The sequence below is a fragment of the Hylobates moloch genome, unplaced genomic scaffold, assembly GCF_009828535.3.
Source record: "Hylobates moloch isolate HMO894 unplaced genomic scaffold, HMol_V3 SCAFFOLD_4, whole genome shotgun sequence".
In the NCBI taxonomy this organism is placed as follows: Eukaryota; Metazoa; Chordata; class Mammalia; order Primates; family Hylobatidae; genus Hylobates; species Hylobates moloch.
In genome coordinates this window covers 94,479,095-94,503,073 of record NW_026652279.1, presented here as the reverse complement: position 1 = coordinate 94,503,073, position 23,979 = coordinate 94,479,095, and the positions used below count along the sequence as shown (strand labels likewise).

The 23,979-nt window shown below is 36.8% G+C and overlaps 1 protein-coding gene across 5 annotated transcripts in view; it reads left to right on the top strand.

Annotated features, from left to right (window-relative positions):
- The window catches only part of CDK8 (cyclin dependent kinase 8), a 155,681-nt gene that overhangs the window by 89,103 nt on the left and 42,599 nt on the right, over positions 1 to 23,979 (top strand). For 4 of the 5 annotated variants that reach the window (XM_058437740.1, XM_032150606.2, XM_032150605.2 and 1 more), the window contains exons 3-4: positions 10,742 to 10,852; positions 15,490 to 15,630. In XM_058437740.1, coding sequence (XP_058293723.1) covers positions 10,742 to 10,852; positions 15,490 to 15,630 — 252 coding nt within the window. Of the gene's footprint in view, positions 1 to 10,741; positions 10,853 to 15,489; positions 15,631 to 23,979 lie in introns of those variants that run through there. The other variant, XM_058437741.1, reaches the window with a different exon arrangement.

The following is a 23,979-nucleotide window of genomic DNA, read 5'->3' as shown; positions in this document are numbered from 1 at the left end:
GTAATGTTCTCTGATCTTGCTCTGGGTCTAGTTACATGGGTTATATATGTGAAAATTCATTGAGCTGTGTACTTATTGTTCACATGCTTTTCTCTTCTTCATTAGTCTTTAACAAAATGTTTTTTATTAGAAAAAACAAAACTCAGTTCAGAAACAGCTATTATCTTTGCATATATCATGATAACTATAAATGCACTTAAATACAGAAAGAAGTATGAAAGCCTACTTTTAATGTACTTGATTATGGTTCTTCAATCTAAGATGAACAGAAATGTTTAATTTTTATGAAGTCTTACTAATTTTTCCTCTTATGGCTATTTTCTGTATGTGGCTGAAGAAATCTTTACCCACTGATTGTGAAAATATTTCCCAATATTTTCTTCTAAATGCTTTATAGTTTTTTTATTTCTAGTCCATGATATACTCAATTAATTTTTGTTTGTGGTATGATATAGAGTTTGAATTCCCCCTCCCATGTGAATGTACAGTTGTAGCATCATTTTTGGAAAACATCCTTTGCCATAGAATTCCTTTGGCACCTTTGCAAAAAAAGTATACATTTGGACTGTATTTCATTCCATTGTTCTCTCTGTCTAGCCTTATACCAATAGATTACTCTACCTTTCTAGCAAGACTTGAAGCCAGATGGTGTAAGGCCACCAGCTTTATTCTTTGTCAGAATTGTTTGGGGTATTTTAGATTCTTTAGCATTGTCATACAAATTTTTATATCAGCTAATTAGTTTTTTTTTTTTTTTTAAAAAGCTTGTTGAGATTATAATTTGGATCAATTCAAAGAATAATAGTATTGAGACTTTCAAGCCAGCGGAAAGATATACTTTCCATTTTATTTATTTATTTATATAATTACTTAAAATATAAATATATATAGTGTAGTATATATCCTGAGACATTTCTGAATTCACTGGTAGGTTTTTGGTGATTCCTTGGGAGTTTTTCTACATAATTATGTCATTTATGAATAGGAATACTTTTACTTTTTTCCATATTTCTGCTTTTGTTTCTTTTTTTTTTCTTTACTGAGCTGGTTAGGCCATCTCACACAATGTTGAATAGTGGTGAGAGCAGGTATCTTTGATTTATTCCCAACTGTGAGGAAAATGTTGCCACTTTCACTGTTCAGTATAATGATAGCTGCGTGTTTTTCATAGGTGCTATTAATCAAGTTTAGGAACTTGTATTCCTAGTTTCCTAAGATTTTTTTTCATAAATGATATTGAATTTTATCAAATGCTTTTTTCTGCATAGATAAAAGCAACCATATAATTCTTTTCTTACTCTGTTAATTTAGTACAAAATATTTTCAGTTTTCTTTGTGAAATTTTTCCTTTTATCTATGAGTTATTTAGAATTACATTGCTTAATTTTTAAATGTGAGGTGTTTCTAGATAACTTACTGTTACTGATTACTAATTTATTTTCATTGTGGGTCAGAGAAAAGAGACCTTGTATTTTAGAGATACATACTGAAATATTTATAGGTGAAATGATACAATAACTGGAATTTACTTCAGCATAATCCAGGGTTGGCTGGGAGGAGTGGATATTAGTATAAATAAGTTTGGCTGTGAGTGGCTAATGGTACATAGGGGTTTGTTTTAATATTCTTTTTTAGTTAGTTTGGAAATTTGTATAACAAAAACTTAAGAATGAAATAATTCCCATGTTTTCTGGCAAGTTCTTATCAGGCCTTCCTCCTTTACATTTCTTTTTTTTTTTTTTTTTTTTTTGAGACGGAGTCTCGCTCTGTCGCCCAGGCTGGAGTGCAGTGGCGCGCTCTCGGCTCTCTGCAAGCTCCGCCTCCCGGGTTCACGCCATTCTCCTGTCTCAGCCTCTCCGAGTAGCTGGGACTACAGGCGCCCGCCACTACGCCCGGCTAATTTTTTTTTTGTATTTTTAGTAGAGACGGGGTTTCACCGTGGTCTCGATCTCCTGACCTCGTGATCCGCCCGCCTCGGCCTCCCAAAGTGCTGGGATTACAAGCGTGACCCACCGCGCCCGGCCCCTCCTTTACATTTCTTAATTCTTCCTCGAAGAAGTTGTGTGTCCCCAGCATTCACCTCCATTAACTCTCTATGATTACACCCAGTTTGTTTCTTTAATATAACACTCATTACAAATGTAATTACAAGGGGGTTCTTTTTATCTGTGTGCCTGGTTACTTACTTTGTTATCTGTTCCCCCAACCCTCTAGACTGTAATGCGTTTCTTCCCCAGTGTGTGCTAGGTGTGGTGTATAGTCCTTGCTCTTTAAGTAAGTGTGGAAGGGAGGGAGGGAGGAAGGAACTCTGAGAATTTCTTCTAAAAGCAAAAAGTATTGCATATCTTCATCTTCATTTTTTTGTAAGTGGTTTGTCTTATACATTGTCAAAATTTCCTGTGAGCTGTAATTCCTAGTGTAGACATTTTTCAAACTGCACATGGGTGAATCATCAGTATTCCACAAGGCTGCCTTATAGTTGCGATGGGGGAGCAGAGGTAAAGCTCTGGGCTTTACTTTTCTACTCACCTCTACTTTAACCTAAGCATACCTCAGTTTTTTTCTTTTTTGAGACAGAGTCTTGCTCTGTTGCCCAGGCTGGAGTGCAGTGGCACGATCTCGGCTCACTGCAATCTCCGCCTCCCGGGTTCAAGTGATTCTCCTGCCTCAGCCTCCTGAGTAGTTGGGATTGCAGGTGCGCACCACCACACCCAGCTAATGTTTATATTTTTAGTAGAGACGGGGTTTCAACATGTTGGTCAGGCTGGTCTCAAACTCCTAACCTTGTTATCCACCCACTTTGGCCTCCCAAAGTTCTGGGATTACAGGCATGAGCCATCGTGCCTGGCCAAGCATACCTCAGTTTTTATCAATTTGCAAGAATTTGGTTGAAAAAGGTTTCACAGATTTAAATATATTGAAATAATTTTGGAATTGTTTTCCTTATTTTCTTTACAGTAATTTCAAGTCAGCTATCACCATACTCATGCTATAAATTTAGAATTTATTTTTTATCTGCTATATTATGAAATTTTAATGTTAGAATGCAATATAGTTTTGTGAATATTAGGCTTTTTAAACCCATTTTCTCACCATTATGATATTTATTGAGAAGGCACAGTTTGAAGTATTAATTTATTTTTTATATGCTTGTACTATAGAAGTTCAAATTAAATGTGATATTGTATGTAACAGCTGGAATAAATTAAATTTACAGTGAATTATGTAGTCAAAACAGTAATCTTAGAACTCAGAAAATAAGATTTTTTTTCTTTTAGCAGAATTGGGAAAACATAGGTGGTTTCTGTGATGGAAACTATTATATGAGTATCTTTAAACCTTTTGTTGTTTTCAATTTTTTTTTTTTTTTTTGAGACAGAGTCTCGCTGTGTCACCAGGCTGGAGTACAGTGGCGCAATCTCGGCTTACTGCAACCTCCGTCTCCTGGGTTCAAGCGATTCTTCTGCCTCAGCCTCCCAAGTAGCTGGGACTACAGGCACCCGCCACCATACCCAGCTAATTTTTGTATATTTAGTAGAGACAGGGTTTCACCATGTTGGCCAGGATGGTCTCTTGACCTCGTGATCCGCCCACCTCAGCCTCCCAAAGTGCTGGTATTACAGGCGGGAGCGACCGCACCCGGCCGTTTTCAAAATATTTTAACACAAAATCTTTGAAAAGGCAAAAAGTAACTTCTACAGTATTAAAAACTAGGATCTACATGCTCTGGGCTCCGAATAGGGTCATGTAGTGCTGAAGTTCTTTTCGTCACCAAGGAAAGCCTGCATACTCTCTCAGCATCAGAGCGTCAAACACACAGGAATGCATGAGGGGTAACAACCTCTCTAGACTCCTTGGGCTCCTACCCTGGCTCTGCCACTTTACTAGCTTGTAGGACCCAAAACAAGTTATTTGATTTGTTTGTGTTTCAGTTTCCCCATTTGTAAAATGGGACAGTGCCTGGCGTGTAGTAGGCATTTAGTAAATGTTAGCTCTGCTAAGTGCAGCACAGCTCCCAGGTCTTTTGGAGTTTCTTCAGTATAAATATTTACTTCAAGGTAATTGTCCAGTGAGACAGTTCCATCACCAATCCTCAGTGGCCATTCTCTTTTAATCCCAAAGTGATCTGTCTGTCTCCTAATATGTCTCCCTAAAAACAACAACAACAAAACACCACCACCAACAAAGGTGTTTTACTTATTCACTAGTAATAGTTACTTACTGTGCTGGTTTGCTTTAGTTGCCCTAACAAAATACTACAGGCTAGGTGGCTTAAACAGCAGAAGTTTGTTTTCTTATAGTTGTGGAGGCTAGAAGCCTAATAGCAACATGTTGTCAGGGTTAGTTTCCTCTGAGGCCTCTTTCTTTGGCTTGCAGATAGCCTCCTCCTTCCTGTCTCATCAGATGGTCATTTCAGAGACACTCCTGGTGTCTCTCTGTATGTCATCATCTCTTCTTGGGAGGACGCCAGTCAGATTAGATTAGGGCCCACTCTAAAGACCTCATTTTAACCTAATTACTTCTTAAAAGGCCTTATCTCCAAATATAGTCATGCATCACTTAATTAGCAGGATATGCTCTGAAAAAAATGCATTATTAGGCGATTTCATTGTTCTGCCATCGCAGAGTGTACTTACACTAACCCAGATGGTAGAACCTAAACACACCAGGCTGTTTGTAGCCTATTCCTTCTAGGCTACAAACCTATACAGCATGTTGCTATACCAAATACTATAGGCAAGTGTAACACAATGCTAAATATTTGTATATCTGAGCATATTAAATAGAAAAGGTATGGTAAATATGTGGAATAAACATAGAAAAGGTACAGTAAAAATACGGAATAAATGATTAAAAAAATGGCTCTTCTGCCTATGGAGTAGCCATTCTTTATTCCTTTACTCTCTTAATAAACTTGCTTTCCCTTTTCTCTGTGGACTCACCCCAAATTCTTTCTTGTTCAAGGTCCCTCCAAAACAAAGATAAAAAATGGTACACCTGTATGTATAGGGCTGTTAGCATGAATGGGGCTTGCAGGTCTGAACGTTGCTCAGGGTGTCAGTGAGTAGTGAGTGAATGTGAAGGCCTAGGACATTAATGTACACTACTGTAGACTATAAGCTGTACACTTAGGCTACATTCAGGCTACATTCAGTTTATAAAACATATTTTACTTTCTTCAATTAACCTTAGTTTACTGTAACTTTTTTACATTATAAACTTTTTTAAATATTGTAATAACACTTAAAATACACATTGTACACCTGTACAAAAATATTTGTATTCTTATTCTATAAGTTTTTTTCTATTTTTAAAAATTATTTTTTTACTTTTTCAACTTTTAGGTTCAGGGGACACGTGTAGGTTTGTTACATGGGTAAATTGCATGTCACTGAGGTTTGGTGTGTGAATGATCTCATCACCCAGATACGGAGCATAGTTACCGATAGTTTTTCACCCCTTCCCCCCACCTCACCCTCCCTCCTCTGGTAGTTCCCAGTATCTATTGTTGCTATCTTTCTGTCCATGTTTATCCAATGTTTAGCCCCTACTTCTAAGTGAGAACATGTGGTATTTGGTTTCTGTTCCTGTGTGAATTTATTTAGGGTAATGGCCTCCAGCTGCATCTATGTTGCTGCAAAAGACATGATTTTATTCTTTTTTATGGCTGTATAGCATTCCATGATGTATATGTATCACATTTTCTTTGTCCAGTCCACTGTTGCTGGGCATCTAGGTTGATTCCATGCTACTGTGAATAGTGCTGCAATGAACATACAAATGCATGTTTCTTTTTGTAAACTAAGGTACATATATACACATTAGCCTAGGCCTACACAGGGTCAGGATCATGAATATCATTGTCTTCCACCTCCAAATTTTATCCCACTAGAAAGTCTTCAGGGAGGCCAGGCATGGTGGCTTATGCCTGTAATCACAACAGTTTTGGGAGGCTGAGGTGGACAAGATAGATCACTGGAGGCCAGGAGTTCGAGACCAGCCTGGCCAACATGGCGAAACCTTGTCTCTACCAAAAAAATACAAAAATTAGCTGGGTGTGGTGGTGCATGCCTGTAGTCCCAGCTACCTGGGAGGCTAAGACATGAGAATTGCTTGAATCTGGGAGATGGAGGTTGCAGTGAGCCAAGATCATGCCACTGCACTTCAGCCTGGGCAATATGAGACTGTCTCAAAAAAAAAAAAAAATTCTTTGGGGCAATAACTCACATAGAGCTGCCTCTCCTAGGATAACAGTACCTTTCAGACTACCTCCTGAAGGACCTGCCTGAGGATGTTTTACAGTTAACTTAAAAAAAAAAAAAAAAGTCGAAGGGGTACACTCTACAATAATGATAAAAAGCGTAATGTAATAAAAACATAGCCAGTATGAGAGGCATTTATTATCATCAAATATTGTGTGCTATATATAATGATATTTGCTAGACTTGTATGAGACTGGCAGCATGATACATGTATGTATACCAGCATCACCACACACACATGAGTAATGCACGTTGTGCTATAATATTATGAAGGTTGTGTGTCACTAGGTGATAGGAGTTTTTCAACTCCATTATAATCTTATATATGCTGTCTGTTATTGACTGTGACATCGTCATGCAGCATGTGACTGTACAGTCACATTCCAAGGTACTGGGGGTTAGGGCTCCAGCATAGGAATTTTAGGGAAACACAGTTCAGTCCATAACACTATTATTCACTACTCTGGCAGTAGTTACTTACTCAGAATGAAGTCTTTACTCTCAGAGATTTGTTGTCTGGTTAATTAGATAGATAATTTTTTTAATTGATATTTAATGAAGTAGATTGGTTTTTGTTTTTTTGTATTGAGATGGAGCCTCACTGTGTCACCCAGGCTAGAGTGCCTTGGGGTGATCTCAGCTCACTGCAACCTCCACCTCCCAGGCTCAAGCGATTCTCCTGCCTCACCTTCGCAAGTAGCTGGGATTACAGGTGTGTGCCACCACGCCCAACACATTTTTTGTATTTTTAGTAGAGATGGGGTTTCACCATGTTGGCCAGGCTGGTCTTGAATTCCTGAACCTCAATGATCCGTCTGCCTCGGCCTCCCGAAGTGTTGGGATTACAGGCGTGAGCCACCGTACCTGGCTGCTAATTTTTTGTATTTTTAGTAAAATTTAGTAAATTTTAGTAAAACACAGTAGATTAGTTTTATAAAGAAAGCAGTGATCTTAGTTCATAGATCAGAAGCCAAAGAGTGGGTAGTGTGTCCTTCTTTAATTTAGTTGTGCATTTTGTTAATTTACACAATCATTTATTCATGTGTTTACCGAATAGTTAATAAGGGCCTCTGCAGTACCAGGCATTATGCTAGGAGCTGGCCATGCAGCCATGAGAATGAATACATAGTGCCTGCCATTGTCAAGTTCGCCACCTGGTATATATTTAAGACATTTATGTCTCTGGATTGTAAAGACACATAATCCAGACATAATCCATTCCTCTAGGATGTTAGCTCTTGGGAGGTATTGGTATTAGACCATAGTAGTTACAAATACTGGCTTTGTCTTTAAAAGTTAATTTATTAATTGCTGGTTCTACCACTTCCTAGGAATGTAACCTTGAGCAAATTATTTAACCCCCTTAAACCCCTGTTTTCTCGTTTGTAAAATAGGGGTTATATAAATATTTCATAGGGATAATCATGATTAAATGAGATAGTACATGTCACACGTCTAGTACCATACTTGGCATCTGGGAGAAGAGCTTAATCAAATTGTTGCTGCAGTTTTTTGAATACAGGAGTGAAATGAAAGCTTTCATTGGAGGTAAAATTCAGGAGACACTAAGAATAACTTTAAATATAGGTTTCTAATAATTGTGGAGCTCTTTTGCCAGCGCTTTGGAATTTGTTGGTTTTTTATAATTTACACCCTGCCAATTACTAGAAAGAATGTGAAATAGCTGTCTAGCTTAAGAGTGTGTTCCAATTCTGAGATAATAGAAAAATACTGAACTAGAATTAAGACTACCTTAGCACGTGCTTTGGCTCTTTGAGCCAGCTGGGAGATCCAGGATTACCACAAAGTCTAGACTTTCCCTGTCAGGTTATTTGTGTTGTTTATTAATTAGGGAATAGTCAATTTTAGATATTAGCATTTAGGTTTCTGAGGATTGGTATATAATTGCTAAAGTCTTATAAGTTTGAAAATTATATTCTAAAAGCAGAAATAATATAACCTGAACTTAATCTTACTTCTGAATAAAATAATTATCACACCAGAGAATAATCTTTAATATGTGACTGAATATTTAATTGATTTATAGTCTTTGCTGAAGTTTATTTCAGAGCCCCCAATATAGTGTTAACTTTACATTTACATTGATTCTTATTTTTGTGGCAGTGTTCTTACAAAAGGCACCAAAGTTACAAGTTTTAAGATCTTGGTTTTCTCACCTGGCTGTCCAGTATTTGAAGCACATTTGGAAGGCACTGTTGAAACCTGTTTTAACTGATAAAGACGTAGTATCGGGCTTCATGAGAGGCTTTTTCTTGTTGTTGCGGTTGTTTTTGGTTTTGCTTGGCAGGGTTAGGGGTGCTTTTTTACTGGATGGATTGTTGGTTATCATAAGATAAGGAGACAAAATATTTTAAATAAAATAACATCCTTTTATGAGATGAGAAAGCACAAATCCATGAAAATATGCTCTCCTGGAGCTTCTCTTTAAGTTCTTTGTTATTTTATGAAAAGTTACAAAATTTTAATCAACTTTACTATGTAATTTAAATGCCTGAAATTAGGTACTGTATCTCACAGGGTTGCAGAACTTAATTTTCATATGATAATTGGTGTTAATGAATGGTGCATCTTCTAATGTTGCAAATATTCTTTGATATTTTCTAAACAGGATTACAAACTACAGATTTGTTTCAAGTTCAATTGTTATGTGATATCAAAGCCTAGACAACTTGCAGAATGGGAGACAGTTTTATAAATCATATAAATGGGCAAAAGACATACTAAATAGACATTTCTCGATCTACAAATGGTCAGTAAGCACATGAAAAGATGTTCAACACCATTATTGACTAGGGAAATGCAAACCAAAACCACAGTGAGCTACTACTTCATACTCATTAGGATATATGCTAATTTTTAAGGGAAAAAAAGGGGGAGATAACCAGTGTTGGTGAGGATATGAAGAAGTTGGAACCCTCATACATTGCAGATGGGAATGTAAAATGGTACAGCTGCAAGTTTGGTGGTTTCTCACAAAGTTAAAACAGAGCAATCATTTGATCCAGGATTTCCACTCTTCGGTTTATGCTCAAAGCATTGAAAGTAGGGAGTTTTATCAGCTAGTGTATACCAATGTTCATAGCAGCATTAATCACAATAACCAGAGGTGAAAACAACCCATGAACATCAACAGATGAATGGATAAACAAAATGTGATAAATATATATAGATATATATAGAGAGATAGATATGCATAGAGTGGAGTGTATTTATTCATAAAGAATGAAATAGGCTAAGTGAAATAAGCCTGACATGAAAGGATACATATTGTGTGGCTCCACTTACATGAAATATCTAGATTAGGAAGATTCTTAGGGACAGATAGTAGAGTGGAGGTTACCAGGGCCTTGGGGAAAAAGGCAGTGAGGTTATCGTGTAATGCAGGGGTCCCCGCGTCAGCACCGGTACTGTTAGGAATTGGGCTGCACAGCAGGAGGTGAGCCACAGGCAAGCGAGCATTACCACCTGAGCTCTGCCTCCTGTCAGATTAGCAGCAGCATTAGATTCTCATAGGAGCTTGAACACTGTTGTGAACTGCGCATGTGAAGGATCTAGGTTGCGTGCTCCTGGTGAGAATCTAATGCCTAATGAATGATCTGAGGTGAAACGGTTTCATCTTGCAACCATCCACCATCTGCCCCTCCCCCCAACCCCCGCCCTGCACCTCCACCCCATTATCCGTGGAAAATTTGTCTTCCACAAAACTGGTTTCTGATGCCAAAAAGGTTGGGAACCGCTGGTTTAATGGATTCAGAGTTTCTGTTTGGGATGACAAAAAAAATTCTAAAATGGGCCGGGCGCGGTGGCTCAAGCCTGTAATCCCAGCACTTTGGGAGGCCGAGGCGGGTGGATCACGAGGTCAGGAGATCGAGACCATCCTGGCTAACACGGTGAAACCCCGTCTCTACTAAAAAATACAAAAAAATTAGCCGGGCGTGTTGGTGGGCGCCTGTGGTCCCAGCTACTCGGGAGGCTGAGGCAGGAGAATGGCGTGAATCCAGGAGGTGGAGGTTGCCGTGAGCCGAGATCGCGCCACCGCACTCCAGCCTGGAGGACAGAGAAAAACTCCGTCTCAAAAAAAAAAAAAAAAAAAAAAAAATCTAAAATGGATAGTGGTGATGATCGCAGAACATAGGATGCCACTGAATTGTACACTTAAAAATGATTAAAATGGTCATTTTTATGTTAGATATATTTTACCACAATCAAAAAATTAAAATAACCAACCAAACAACAACAAAATAGATTTACTCAGATATACCTGTTCAGTGTCTTTTCCTCACAGATATTTTCTCATTTGTTACTGAAGTATCCATCTCAAAATTGTGTGGGTGCTTATTAGATGTTTAAGATTGATTACCCATGGGTTTGTATTGCCTTTGAATTACAAATGGTGTGGGTTTTTTTAGCATTATTTTTGTGACAGAAATTGTTAATGCATCTCCTTTGTTTTGCAGTTACTTCGAGAGCTGAAGCATCCAAACGTCATTTCTCTTCAAAAGGTGTTTCTGTCTCATGCTGATAGGAAGGTGTGGCTTCTGTTTGACTATGCTGAACATGACCTCTGGGTAAGGTGAATTGCTGGCAGACATAAGCAAACAGTCAGGGATTGTTAAGAGTAACTAAAAACAGTTATGTATTCCGCTTATTATGAGACTTAACGTTTTTAAAATAAAAGTAACCTCATAGAGTGTGGTTGGTGGCATTACGAAGGCTAGAGTATTTGACATTGTATTATTACTTTTCAATATTGTCACTTTGATCTTTTAACAGATACTAAAGAAAACAATAGAATCTAAAGAGTGTTCAACAACTATTCAAAATTGCTTCATATAGTTTTTTGATAAAGTAAAAAGTAACTAATATATATATAAAATTTTGCTCTAAGATAGAAAAGTAGCATATTTCCTTTTATTTCGTTGTATAAAGGGAGTATAAAATGAGAAGGTGGTATCCTCAGGTAGGAGGACGAATATGCTATCTTTGGAGAGATCTAATGGTTCCACCATTATTTGTCGTATAGCATTAAGCAAGTCTTTTAATGGCTTTGAAGCTGTAGTTTACCCCATCTGTAAAATGTAATACTTTCTTGCCTTTTTTAACAACGTTTTTCTGAGGAACAATCTTGTATTTGAAAAGTTTTATAAATATACAAATGTGGGAAACTATTATCAATTATTAACTATTCACAATTGAATTTAATATCCTAATTCTTATTTTCATTGGCAGTAGTTCAATACAGTATAGTCATGCGCCATATAATGTTATTGTCAACTAGGGACTGCATATATGATAGTGGTCTCCTAAGATTATAGTACCATATTGTTACTGTACCTTTTCTATGTTTACATATGTTTAGATAACACACTTAGTTACTATTGTGTCACAATTGCCTTCCTTATTCAGTACAGTAACGTGTACAGGTTTGTAGCCTAGGAGCAGGAGGCTATACCATATAGCATAGGTATGTAGTAGAGTCTATCATCTAGGTTTGTGTAAGTACACTCTGTGATGTTTACACAACTGCAAAATTGCCTAACGACACATTTTTCAGAATGTATCCCTTCATTAAGTGATGCATGACTGTATTGTACTTAACTTGAATTGGGCATAATCTTGCATTGGAGGAATTTTTCGTGGATGAGAGCTCTATTACAAAATGAGATTGGTGTGAAAATAAATTTTAATATCTCTTGTGACTTTTAGTTGTTCTTTGTTTTCTGACCTATGATAAGAATAGTTTTAGGCCAAATGTAGTGGGTCACACCTGTAGTCCCAACACTTTAGGAGGCCAAGGCAGGACGATCACTTGAGCCAAAGGGTTTGAGACAAGCCTGGGCCACATGGCAAGACCCTGTCTCTGCAAAAAATAAAAAAAATTAGCTGGGCTCAGTGGCACATGCTGTGGTCCCAGCTGTTCATGGGGCTGAAGCCCAGGAGGTCGAGTCTGCAGTGGGTCTTGTTTGCACTGTTGCACTCCAGCCTGGCTAATTTTTGTATTTTTAGTAGAGACGGGGTTTCGCCATGTTGGCCAGGCTGGTCTCTTAACTCCTGATGTCAGGTGATCTGCCCTCCTCGGCCTCCCAAAATGCTGAGATTACAGGCCTGAGCCACTGAGCCCAGCCAGCTTATTAGTTTATCTAATGCATTGCCGAAAATGATGCTATATTGAAAACAATTACTGTAAAATAAGAACTTAAGTTTATCATGTCTAAGTAGCTGAAATACAAACACCAGCCTCAGTATTTTACAGTTTACTAAGCAGATTATTTTTTAAATTGGTATTTGAGGAACTCTAAGGTAACTATAAAATTTGCTCTTTTATTAAATATAACATTTATATTTTTTTAAAAAATCTGAAACGTTACCTTGCAGATAAAACTTTCTGAGATATATAGATCTATGTATCTATATATAGATCTATATATATAGATATATAGATCTGTATATCTATATATATAAAATCTATAACCGGATAGCCAAAGTAATTTTGAAACATATTCACAAAATTGACATTCTTATCGATCCGTATAAAGAACATCTGTTAATACAGATTATAGTTTAAGAAACAAGTAAACCAAACCTCTAACATTACCTTGTGTTGATTCATTAAGAATTACTATACTCCTGTGAACTGCTTTTTAAATGATATTTAATAATGTCTTTAAACATTGTATTGATTTGCATACTAATCTATATTTACTAAATTAGCATGGCTATGCTTTTTATTATGTATACATGAAATTTTCTCTGTTTTATGAAACTCTTTCCAAAGTTCATGCTGGTTATTAATTTCTTTCTTTTTTTTTTTTTTTAAATCTTTGGTTCTTCTGTTCTTCTATTTTAAAAGAAATCTAATCAGATCAACCCTGTTAAATCAGCGTGGCCAGTATTAAATTGAACACTCACTATGCTGAGCTTCATAAGAAATAAAGTCATATAATTTAAACTTAAGGCATTTTCCAGGCTGGTTTATAAACAAGATTTGTGATAAACCACAGTAGAGCATAGAAGATAATATAATATTTCACTCAATGTGATTTCTAGCTGCTAGTTTGTAATATTTAATTTTACATGTAGGTACAATGATTATACTTTAGTAAATTTTATTGCATGTAATATTGTACAGTGTATATAAATAGTTCATTAGCTTTATCATCATCTTAATAATATTTAAGCCAAATAAGTATTTTTAATGTTCATTTTCATAAAAAAAATGATAATTTAGCCTACTAAAACCCACTCCTTTATCTATTTTAATTGGAATGTTGAAGTGAATTGGTAGGGGTTAGGCAGCAGAGGGTAACAAGGCAGTTGCAATAAAAATAGTCATTTTTAAAAATGACTTAGGCGTTGGTGAGATTTCATGGTATGTATACTTTGCATTTGTTATGTAGCCCTGGAATATAAAGAAAATGACAGTAGGATTTGTCATTTTAAATCATTGGTTAAAAAATTCACTTGTAATACTCTAATGAAAATGTACATGAAGAAATATATATGAAATTTATTAATTATCTTACCTCTGCTACGTATTTTTGTTCCTTTGATTCTTACTCTGGCAGAGTTTTAATTTTTTTTTCAAAAAATTAACCTATTTTATTTTTATTTATATTTATTTTACCTATTTTTATTAAGCTTGGAGAGAGCCAAAGAATCTTCTTCTTGTTTTTTTTGTTTGTTTGTTTTTGAGACAGAGTCTCACTCTGTCGTCCAGGCTGGAGTGCAGTGGCACGATATCCACTCACTGCAAGCTCCGCCTCCCAGGTTCACGCCATTCTCCTGCCTCAGCCTCCCGAGTAGCTGGGACTACAGGCGCCTGCCACCACTCCCGGCTAATTTTTTGTATTTTTTAGTAGAAACGGGGTTTCACCGTGTTAGCCAGGCTGGTCTTGATCTCCTGACCTCGTGATCCGCCCACCTCAGCCTCCCAAAGTGCTGGGATTACAGGCGTGAGCCACCATGCCTGGCCCAAGAATCTTCTTCTTAAGGAGAACAGACTTGATTGTCACATCATATTTTAGGACAGGTGACAAAACAGTCCAGATTATTAAATTGTTGTAGCTCTGTTTTGTTTGCCTGCTGTTAAATACTTTGAAAAAAAGACTGAGAAGAAAATTAAAAGTCGATTAATGCTGCTAATTTAGATTAGTCATACTACATATGTGCAAACTGCTACACTTTACCTTCTCGTAGATATTTGCTATATATTTTTACCTTGGAGAGTAAAGCTCCTTTATTCATTAATCATTAGTTATTCCTTACTTGTGTGATATTCTGTATATCATAAGAAAATAGCAAGTGAAAATGTTAACTTATAATGTTAAATATCTCTTATTTTTATTATGTTTACTAATTTCAAGAACATGCTTAATATTTACTTAGATATATTGGCCAAGGGTCTGCTCTGTGCAATATTAGGTTCAGGGATATGTACAATGGTGTGCAAGGCATAGTTGACTGCAGCTGAGTTGTAGATTTTCCTGCAATTTAAGAGTGATCTAATTAAGAAAATGAGTCCTATCAAGAGCATTTGAAACTTTTCAAGAAAAAACTTGTAATGCACATTTATTCATAAAGTAATTTTTCTATGTATAAAGTTGTGCTTTGTTTTACTGGATGTCCAACAACATTATACATAGAAAGCTTTGATGGATGGTACAAGGCAGTTTTTATTTTCCTCAGAATCTTTCCCATTTTTACATTTTTCCATTGTGAACTGGTATATCATTTCTTTGTGCTTGTGTGTATTTTATTGAAGCATCTCCCCACTGGCTTTCTTTATAACCTATGTCATAAATAGGTTCTAATTCTATGCTATGTCAGCCAGCCAGAAGTATCTCTTGAATTTTGTTCTTTTTTTTTTTTTTTTTCATTTTATCTACCAGATAAACAGGAATCAAGTATACTCTGAAAGTAATTGATTTTTAATTATGTTTTAAAAATAAAAGCACGATATTTCCTAATTCCCTATTGTGATAATTTATTTCCTGAAATGCTGTCATATGCATAGGAAATGGAATTTTAGCCCCAGTTATTAGGGAATTTTAAAGTTGTTTATGTTATTCAGCAGAGTATGAAATTATATTTTCAATATCTATGGGAATCCCTGAGTGTTTCTTTTTCTGTTAGGAAAATATTATACATCAAATTATCTTTTCCTTTTTTTTTTAAGCTTCTGGTGATATTTTTTTCTTTCTTTCAGCATATAATCAAGTTTCACAGAGCTTCTAAAGCAAACAAGAAACCAGTTCAGTTACCTCGGGGAATGGTGAAGTCACTATTATATCAGATCCTAGATGGTATTCACTACCTGCATGCTAACTGGGTGTTGCACAGAGATTTGGTAAGTTGACCTGTAATTGGTTTAAACTAGCAAGATGTATTACAGTTGGATACTTTTCTAGTTGTCTGTAGATACCAGTGCTGTATGTAGGCCTGCAAACCTTATAGAGGTAGTGAGAATGCTACATTCTCAAAACAAGGCCTAGTAGTGTTTTTATATAATGCATCCTGCTTCTCTGACATACACTAGATGGTTTTTATTTCGAAGTGAAGGAAGACGTGTTTATTTTCCTAAGCTTCTGTTTCCTTTTAAGTTCATAAATAAAGCATTGACTTGCTTTAAATTGATTATTAGATACAAGGCCAACTGTAGAAATTTATATATTTATAATAACTTGAAAATAAAATTTTGGGAGCCTACTGCATACTAATTTACATATTAGAAAAGGAAAATGTCAATGTAATATGCTTATATTTTAAGCCCCTCTATATTAGCAGTTTGTTGGCCAATTGCCTTTATTAATTGTAATTGAAGTATATTATTAGAAGCTGTGCTGTGTTCAGGTGCATTGAACTTTTGAGAATTTAAAAACTTAAAAAACTGACTTTTTTATTTTACGTGGCGAAGTCATTTATGCCATTTTTCACCCATCTTGCACAGGGGTCCCCAACCCCCAGGCCACAGACCAGTCCATGGCCCATTAAGGACCAGGCCACACAGCAGGAGGTGAGCGGTGGGTGAGCATTACCACCTGAGCTCCGCCTCCTGTCAGATCAGTGGCAGCATTAGATTCTCATAGGAGCCAGAACCCTACTGTGAACTGCACATGCGGGGGATCTAGATTGCACGCTCCTTATGAGAATCTAACTAATGCCTTATGATCTGAGGTGGTACAGTTTCATACTGAAACCATCCCCTCCCACCCCGTTGCGTGGAAAAACTGTCTTCCATGAAACTGGTCCCTGATGCCAAAAAGATTGGGGACTGCTGGTCTAGCATATTATTATTCATTAAATTTTCATGGATTTAAATTACCTAAACTTCCAATTGCCCTTTCTTACTACATAATTACATTGCTTTTATAGTTCTTTTCTTTGTAAAGATGGTAACTATAATAAGGTTTATAAAGGCACCTTCATTTCAAACAAATATAAACACAATGCTAAAAGTGATTATTTTGTCTCTAATCACCTGTATACAAAGGAAATATCCTGTAGGCTATGAGGCGGAGCCCATCTGGTCTCTCGCAAAGGTGTTCTTCACAAATTTAGTGGATTTAGTCTCTGGCCTTCAGTGTGCTGTTCCAGTGGCACAGTTTATACTTTTTTCTTCTAGCTTTAGGAAATTGCCTGGTAGTACATTTAATGTTAGTTACTTTATCTTCAGTTCTCATACCTACAAAGCATTTAGACTAGGATCAGTAACAGCGGAAATTTGGTTTAACTTGTTTCTTTATGCAAACTTTTATTTTTAATACAGTTAGAATATTTCACTTATAAAAACAGATTTACAGGCCGGGCGCAGTGGCTCATGCCTATAATCCCAGCACTTTGGGAGGCCAAGGTGGGTGGATCACGAGGTCAGGAGTTCAAGATCAGGCTGGCCAAGATGGTGAAACCCCGTTTCTACTAAAAATACAAAAAATTAGCTGGGCGTGGTGGTGGGCAACTGTAATCCCAGCTACTTGGGAGGCTGAGGCAGAGAATTACTTGAACGCAGGAGGCGGAGGTTGCAGTGAGCCAAGATCGCGCCACTCCACTCCAGCCTGGGCGACAGAGCGAAACTCAGTCTCTAAAAAACAAAACAAAACAAAAAATAGATTTACATAACAGAAATAAGACAAATCCTTTGGCATTTTGTGAAGCTGAAAATAAATTTTGGCCATTGGGGTGGAGTCAAGTTAGGGAAAAACATTTCTACTTTTGAGCTACCAGTCCTTTTTATGATCTCTAAAAGAAAAAACTGTGGCTAAAGGGCATTTTCTTCCCTACAGAGTCAGTTATGCTAAGATAGCTCTACATTTTCTTTTTCTTGTAAATTTTTTTTTCACTTGAAATACGTGTATATATTAGGTAAATACAGACTGGTTTTTAAAACCAATATTTAAATTTCATGTAATAATATAAATATACTTAAGCCACTTAGAGTAGTATTAAGTATAGTAGTGAAAATTATGATACCGAGTTTCTTTTATCTCTCTTATGGTAAAGCTCTTCCTGCGAATGCACCTTAAGTAGATTCTCTTTGACATAGGGGTAGTATAGAACAGATCATTTCAGAAGGCTCTGTCTGTTAGTGGTGTACTAAGTGGTGGAGAGTCGAAGGACTGGTGCCCCCTAATATAGGCAACAAGGGATACATTGTCTGTAGATGATTTAAAAATAATAATAAAGCATACTAAAAGTTAGTTGCTTTTTATTGTCACCATATGCTGGCAATTCTGAACAATTTCAGTAATAAAATATTTCTCTACAGGGAGGCAAATCACTCTTACTCCTCCATCCCTCTTGCCATTATTTAAAGTTTATTAATCCAAAAAGTTCTGCAGTGTCTGCTGCTGTCTTCTTTGATTTCCATATTCGAGTGAGATTTCCTGTATTTTCTGTGCATGACTTAGTGTTCTTTATAAACATCTGACCCTTCTGTGTATCTCAGGCACACAGAAGTCCACTGAACCATTGTTTCATGAAAGTGATAGCCTTTGCCTCTAATATAGATCCTACTGGTTCAGATGCCCACCTTTCAGATTCTTCAGTTTCTGAAGAAAAATCTCATTTACCATATATTTACATTTTAAAATGTGAACACCTTGCTGCCAACTGAAAAAGTTTTAAAGTTTTAATGTTTATAGTGTTTGAACAATAGCTACATATGATTCTAATGTATGTAGTAATATGATATTAACTCTCAAGAACATTGTTCAGAAGCTATATCACATAACTTTTTTAACGTTTTCTCTCAAATATTTATTGTTACTTGCATATGAAATATTTACCCGATCAAAACAAATAAAAATTAATAGTTCATTATATTCTTTACCCATATTTAGTCAGATTTATATCAAATGTGATAATGCTGACCTTAACTCTCTTCATAGATTTCTAATGCTATGAATTGGACCAGTTGGTTGAGGTGCTGACATGCCACAAGAAACTTCATATTAAGGTGGATAATTGGCACAGACACCCTAAAAACATCATTTTAATAATACTCTGGAATGTTATCGATGTTTTTGTTTAATAAAATTGGCTTTATTAATTAATAGAAATACTGGTTTGAGATGGTAGAGTTATGAACTTCTTTGATATGTATAGTTGAGCTTTTAAAATTAACAGTCCTATTTAATAAATAACGATTTATTTGGTTGCTATTAATCATCACATAGAAGCAGATCAGTAGCTGAAATCTGTCATCCTTGGTGGGAAAATAGAAATTTATTAATTCTGGAAATCTTTTTGGACTGAGAGTCATAATCAGTGTAAATGTATGGGTGCTTTAAGAAATATGGACCAGAAAAGAAACATAAGCAGTATTTATTTTGTGAAGTAATTCATTGATCCAAACCAAACTTTTTAGTTTTAGAACATTAAAATATGTATATATAAGTTGTTGCTTATACACTTAATTTGTCTGTGTCCACGAGAGATAAATAAGAACAAAGTTATGTCTGTTAAGTTAGCTTTGCCCCTTCCCTTGACTCTCTTCCCCTTTCTTTGTTTACTCTCCTTCTCTCCTTGGGAAGAGAAAATAGTTTGACTACCAGTCTACTATAGTCCTGGTTGTGGTATTACCATCTATACTGCTTAGGGTTCTCCAGAGATGCAGAACCAACAAGGTGTTTGTACATAGATGGAGAGTGATTTATTTAAGGAATCGGCACATGCAGTTGTGGAGGCTTGGTAAATCCAAAATCTGCAGAGCAGGCTACAGGCTGGAGACCCAGGAAAAAGTTTTAGCTCTAGTCCAAAGACAGTCTGCTGGCAGAATTCCTTCTTGCTCAGGGGACGTCAGTCTTGTTCTATGAAGGCATTCAACTGATTCGATGAGGCATATCCATGTTAAGAAGGGTAGTCCTTACGTGTTTTACTCAAAGTCCACTGATTTAAATGTTAATCTCATCCAACAAAACGTTCACGGAAACATTCAGAATAATGTTTGACCAAACATCTGGGCACTATGGTCCAGCCAAGTTTACACATCAAATTATTCATCGTCGGCCGGGCATGGTGGCTCACACCTGTAATCCCAGCACTTTGGGAGGCGGGCAGATCATGAGGTCAGGAGATTGAGACGATCCTGGCTAACATGGTGAAACCCTATCTCTACTAAAAAAAATACAAAAAATTAGCTGGGCATGGTGGTGGGCGCCTGTAGTCCCAGCTACTTGGGAGGTTGAGGCAGGAGAATGGCGTGAACCCGGGAGGTGGAGCTTGCAGTGAGCCGGGATTGCGCCAGTGCACTCCAGCCTGGGCGACAGAGCAAGACTCCGTCTCAAAAAAAAAAATAAAAAATAAAAAAGTCATCCTATACAAGTGAATAAACAAGAAGCACAAGTTAAAATAATGTGAGGTAAGTTATTTGCCCTGTCTCTTCCCCCTCTCTCCTGGCTGTTACCAAAATAGGAGTATTGAGTTAAGGCATTCTAAGAATTTTTACCTCGTATTATAAAGAGGGGACTAAGTGGGAAATACTGTGAAAACAAGTAAAGATACATTTAACTTTTTAACACCATTGTCAGGAATGTAAAATAATACAGCTGCTGTGGAAAACACTGTGGCAGTTTTTAAAAAAATTAAAAATAAGATTACCATATGATCCAGCAGTTCCACTTCTGCGTATATACCCAAAATAATTCAAAGCAGAGTCTCAAAGAGGTATTTGTATATGCATGTTCATAGCAGCATTATTCACAGTAGCTTGCCAAAAGGTAGAAGCAACCCAAGTGTCCATCAGTGGATGAACGGGTAAACAAAATGGGGTATGTACATACAATGGAATATTATTCAATCTTAAAAAGGAAGGAACTTCTCAGCCTGGGCAACATAGTGAAACCTCATATCCACAAAAGCAAAAATTAGCTGGGTGTGGTAGCATGCACCTGTGGTCCCAGCTACTTGGGAGGCTAAGGTGGGAGGGTCACTTGAGTCCAGGAGTTTGAGGCTGCAGTGAGCTGTGATTGTGCCACTACACTCCAGCCTGGGCAACAGAGTAAGACTCTGTCTGTAAAATAAAAATTACAAAATTTCTTTTGGGGAAGAAAATTCTGACATATGTACAAGGGTGAACCTTGAGGACATTATATTAAGTGAAATAAGCTAGTCACAAAAGGATAAGTACCATATGATTCCACTTTCTGAGGTACCTGAGTAGTCAGATTCATAGAGACAAAGTAGAATGATGGTTGCCAGGGCTGAGGGGAGGGGCAGTTACGGGACGTTACTGTTTAATGGATGCAGAGTTTCAGTTTTACAGAATGAAGAGAGTTTGGAGATGTATGGTGGTTGCACAGCATTATGAATGTGCATTTAATACTGACCTGTACACTTAAAATGGTTGATAAATTTTATGTCACGTGTATTTTACCACAATAAAAGACATCGAGAGAAAATATGTTTAAGTGATTCATAATAAGGAAAAGTTTGAAGTCTGCTAGCCTGATTGGATTCAGTTTGGTGATTTTTCTTAGCCCAAGTAACAAGACATGATGCATCAAAGTTGTATTGATACTGTTTGTGTAGAAGCCCAGTTTTGATTTGGCAATGGTATCTGAACTGTTTCTGAAAAAGTAGTCCTCCTTTCTAGATAAGAGTTAAAATACATGGGCAAGGGCATGAGCGGTTTTTCACTACTGAAGCCTGTGTTGTGACCATTTTGAGAGCATCTAGACAACTTCACCAACTGCAGCTATGTGGCCTCATGTTTTTTTCTTTTCTTTTTTTTGGGATGGAGTCTTCACTCAGTTGCCCAGGCTGGAGTGCAATGGCACGATCACAGCTCACTTGAACCTCTGCCTCCCAGGTTCAAGTGATTCTCCGGCCTCAGCCTCCCAAGTAGCTGGGATTACAGGCATGTACCACCACATCTGGCCAACTTTTGTATTTTTAGTAGAGACAGAGTTTTGCCATGTTGGCCAGGCTGGTCTCGAACTCCTGACCTCAAGAGATCTGCCCACCTCGACCTCCCAAAGTGCTGGGATTACAGGCATAAGCCATTGCGCCCGGCCTGGCCTCTTTCAGTGGAACTGATTTCAGTAGAACTTCAAACTATTTTTTATAAAACTTAAAAAAGATAGGAATGCTTTTCTCATTCAGTTTGTGAAATAAATTTCAAAGTCAGTTAATATTTCTTTTACTGGGAAGAATTCTGTGATAAATTAAAAATTTGAGGCAAAGCATGATGGCTTATGCCTGTAATCCCAGCACTTTAGGAGGCCAAGGTAGGAGGATTGTTTGAGGCCAGAAGTTAGAGACCAGCCTGGGCAACATAGTGAGACCCTGTCTCTACAAAAAGAAAATTGAAACACACTGTCAAATATGCTGGTATTTGTGAATCTAAGTGAAGACTGATATGTAGTCCAGCTCCAATCTTCTTTTCTTTCCCTATCTTACTCCTTAAGCTCATTTTCCAGCCAACCCAGAGGTTGCCCTGCCTGCTTGAATCCTCTCCTCCCTTTATCTTCATAGCTTGAAATTAAACTCTCTCTAGTCACCCTAGCTGAAAATGAGAATGTTTACATCTAAAATCCTATTACAGCTACTTTGAACCATCCATGGGCCACATACTAGTTTTGGTAATATGGTAATCTATTTGATTATAAACTCCTGAGGGCAAAGACTGTGTCTTACTCTGTGTATGCCTCCCAATGCCTACCAAAATACACAATTTGTGTATACAATATTGCATGTTTGTTGAATGAATGAACTAGCTTACTTGTAACAGAAACAAAGTGGCTTCCAAGGTTATTTCTGATTTTACCTAATGCTTATGCATATCTACAGACACATGCATATCCTTTTGCATTTCTTTTTACTACCCTTTTATCTCTACTATGATTTACTGCAGTGAAGTGGTGCACAAAAGCTTCCCCCATCCATCTGCATTTTAAATCCTTTCAGCTGCTTCCCTCTTACTACTCAGAAGAACTCAGCTCTTACTAGTCAGTTCAAAGACCATTCAACTAATGATATTGACCTATTGATCTCTTTTATTGCTCTCTTCTTGTACGCAATATTTTTGTTTCACTCAGTGAAACCTATTTGCTGACCCTTTTCCTATGTGTTCTGATGTTCTCTTTATGTCACTTATTTTTCTCAAATTTTTTCTTTAATCTTAAGGTTGGAACACTACTATCATAGTTCATATACATCCCCCACTTTATTCAAAAACATCTTAAGGTTCCTTCTGAGTAAATTCTGTAATTGCAAATAAGATGGCAGTGCCTACCTTCTTCTAAACATACCAACTGTTGTGAACTTGGAACTCTTGTATTTCACTTTTACGTTGCGTTTAACTGACCAGTCTATTACTTGTCATAATATATTTATGGATGCTCCTTGACTTACAATGGGGTTACATCTTGATAAACCCCTCATAAGTTGAAAATATTGTAAGTCTAAAATGCATTTAATACACCTAAACTACCAAACATCAGAGATTAGTTTAGCGTGTTTTAAACATGCTCAGAACACTTCAGTCAACTTACAGTTGGGCAAAATCATCTAACACAAAGCCTATTTTATAATAAATTTGTTGAGCATCTCATGTGATTTATTGAATACTGTACTTAAAATGAAAAACAATGGTTGTGTGGGTACTGGAAGTACAGTTTTTACTGAGCGCATAGTACTCTCACATTATCTTAAAAGCCAAAAACTTATAAGTCACGCCATTGTAAGTTGGAGATCATCTCTGATTTCTAGCTTATAGTTGCTCATTTTGGGGCTGTTTTCATTTTTTAAGTAATTTTCTTTCTTTTTTTTGAGACAGGGTCTCAGTGTGTTGCCCAGGCTAGTCTTGAACTCCTGGGCTCAAGAGATCCTCCTGCCTCGGCCTTCTAAAGTGCCGGGATTATAGGCCTGAGCCACCATACAGCCATTTTGTAAATTAATTTTCTAATGCACTTATTATTGGCTGTATTTTATGCTTTTTGTTGAAAGTATTCATAAAGCTGTATCAGACCATAGGAATGATTTATACTTAAATCAACATCTAAGTATTAAAGACTTGGTTTTGATGTATTTTCTAAGAAAATTAATTGAAAGTAGAATAGTAGTTATATGACTGGCCTAGTAGCCATTAATTTTTGTAAAGAACATGTATTAGAGTTCTCCAGAGAAACAGAGTCAACAGGATAGATAGGTAGATGTATGTGTGGATGATAGATGATAGATGGATGGATGGATGGATAGA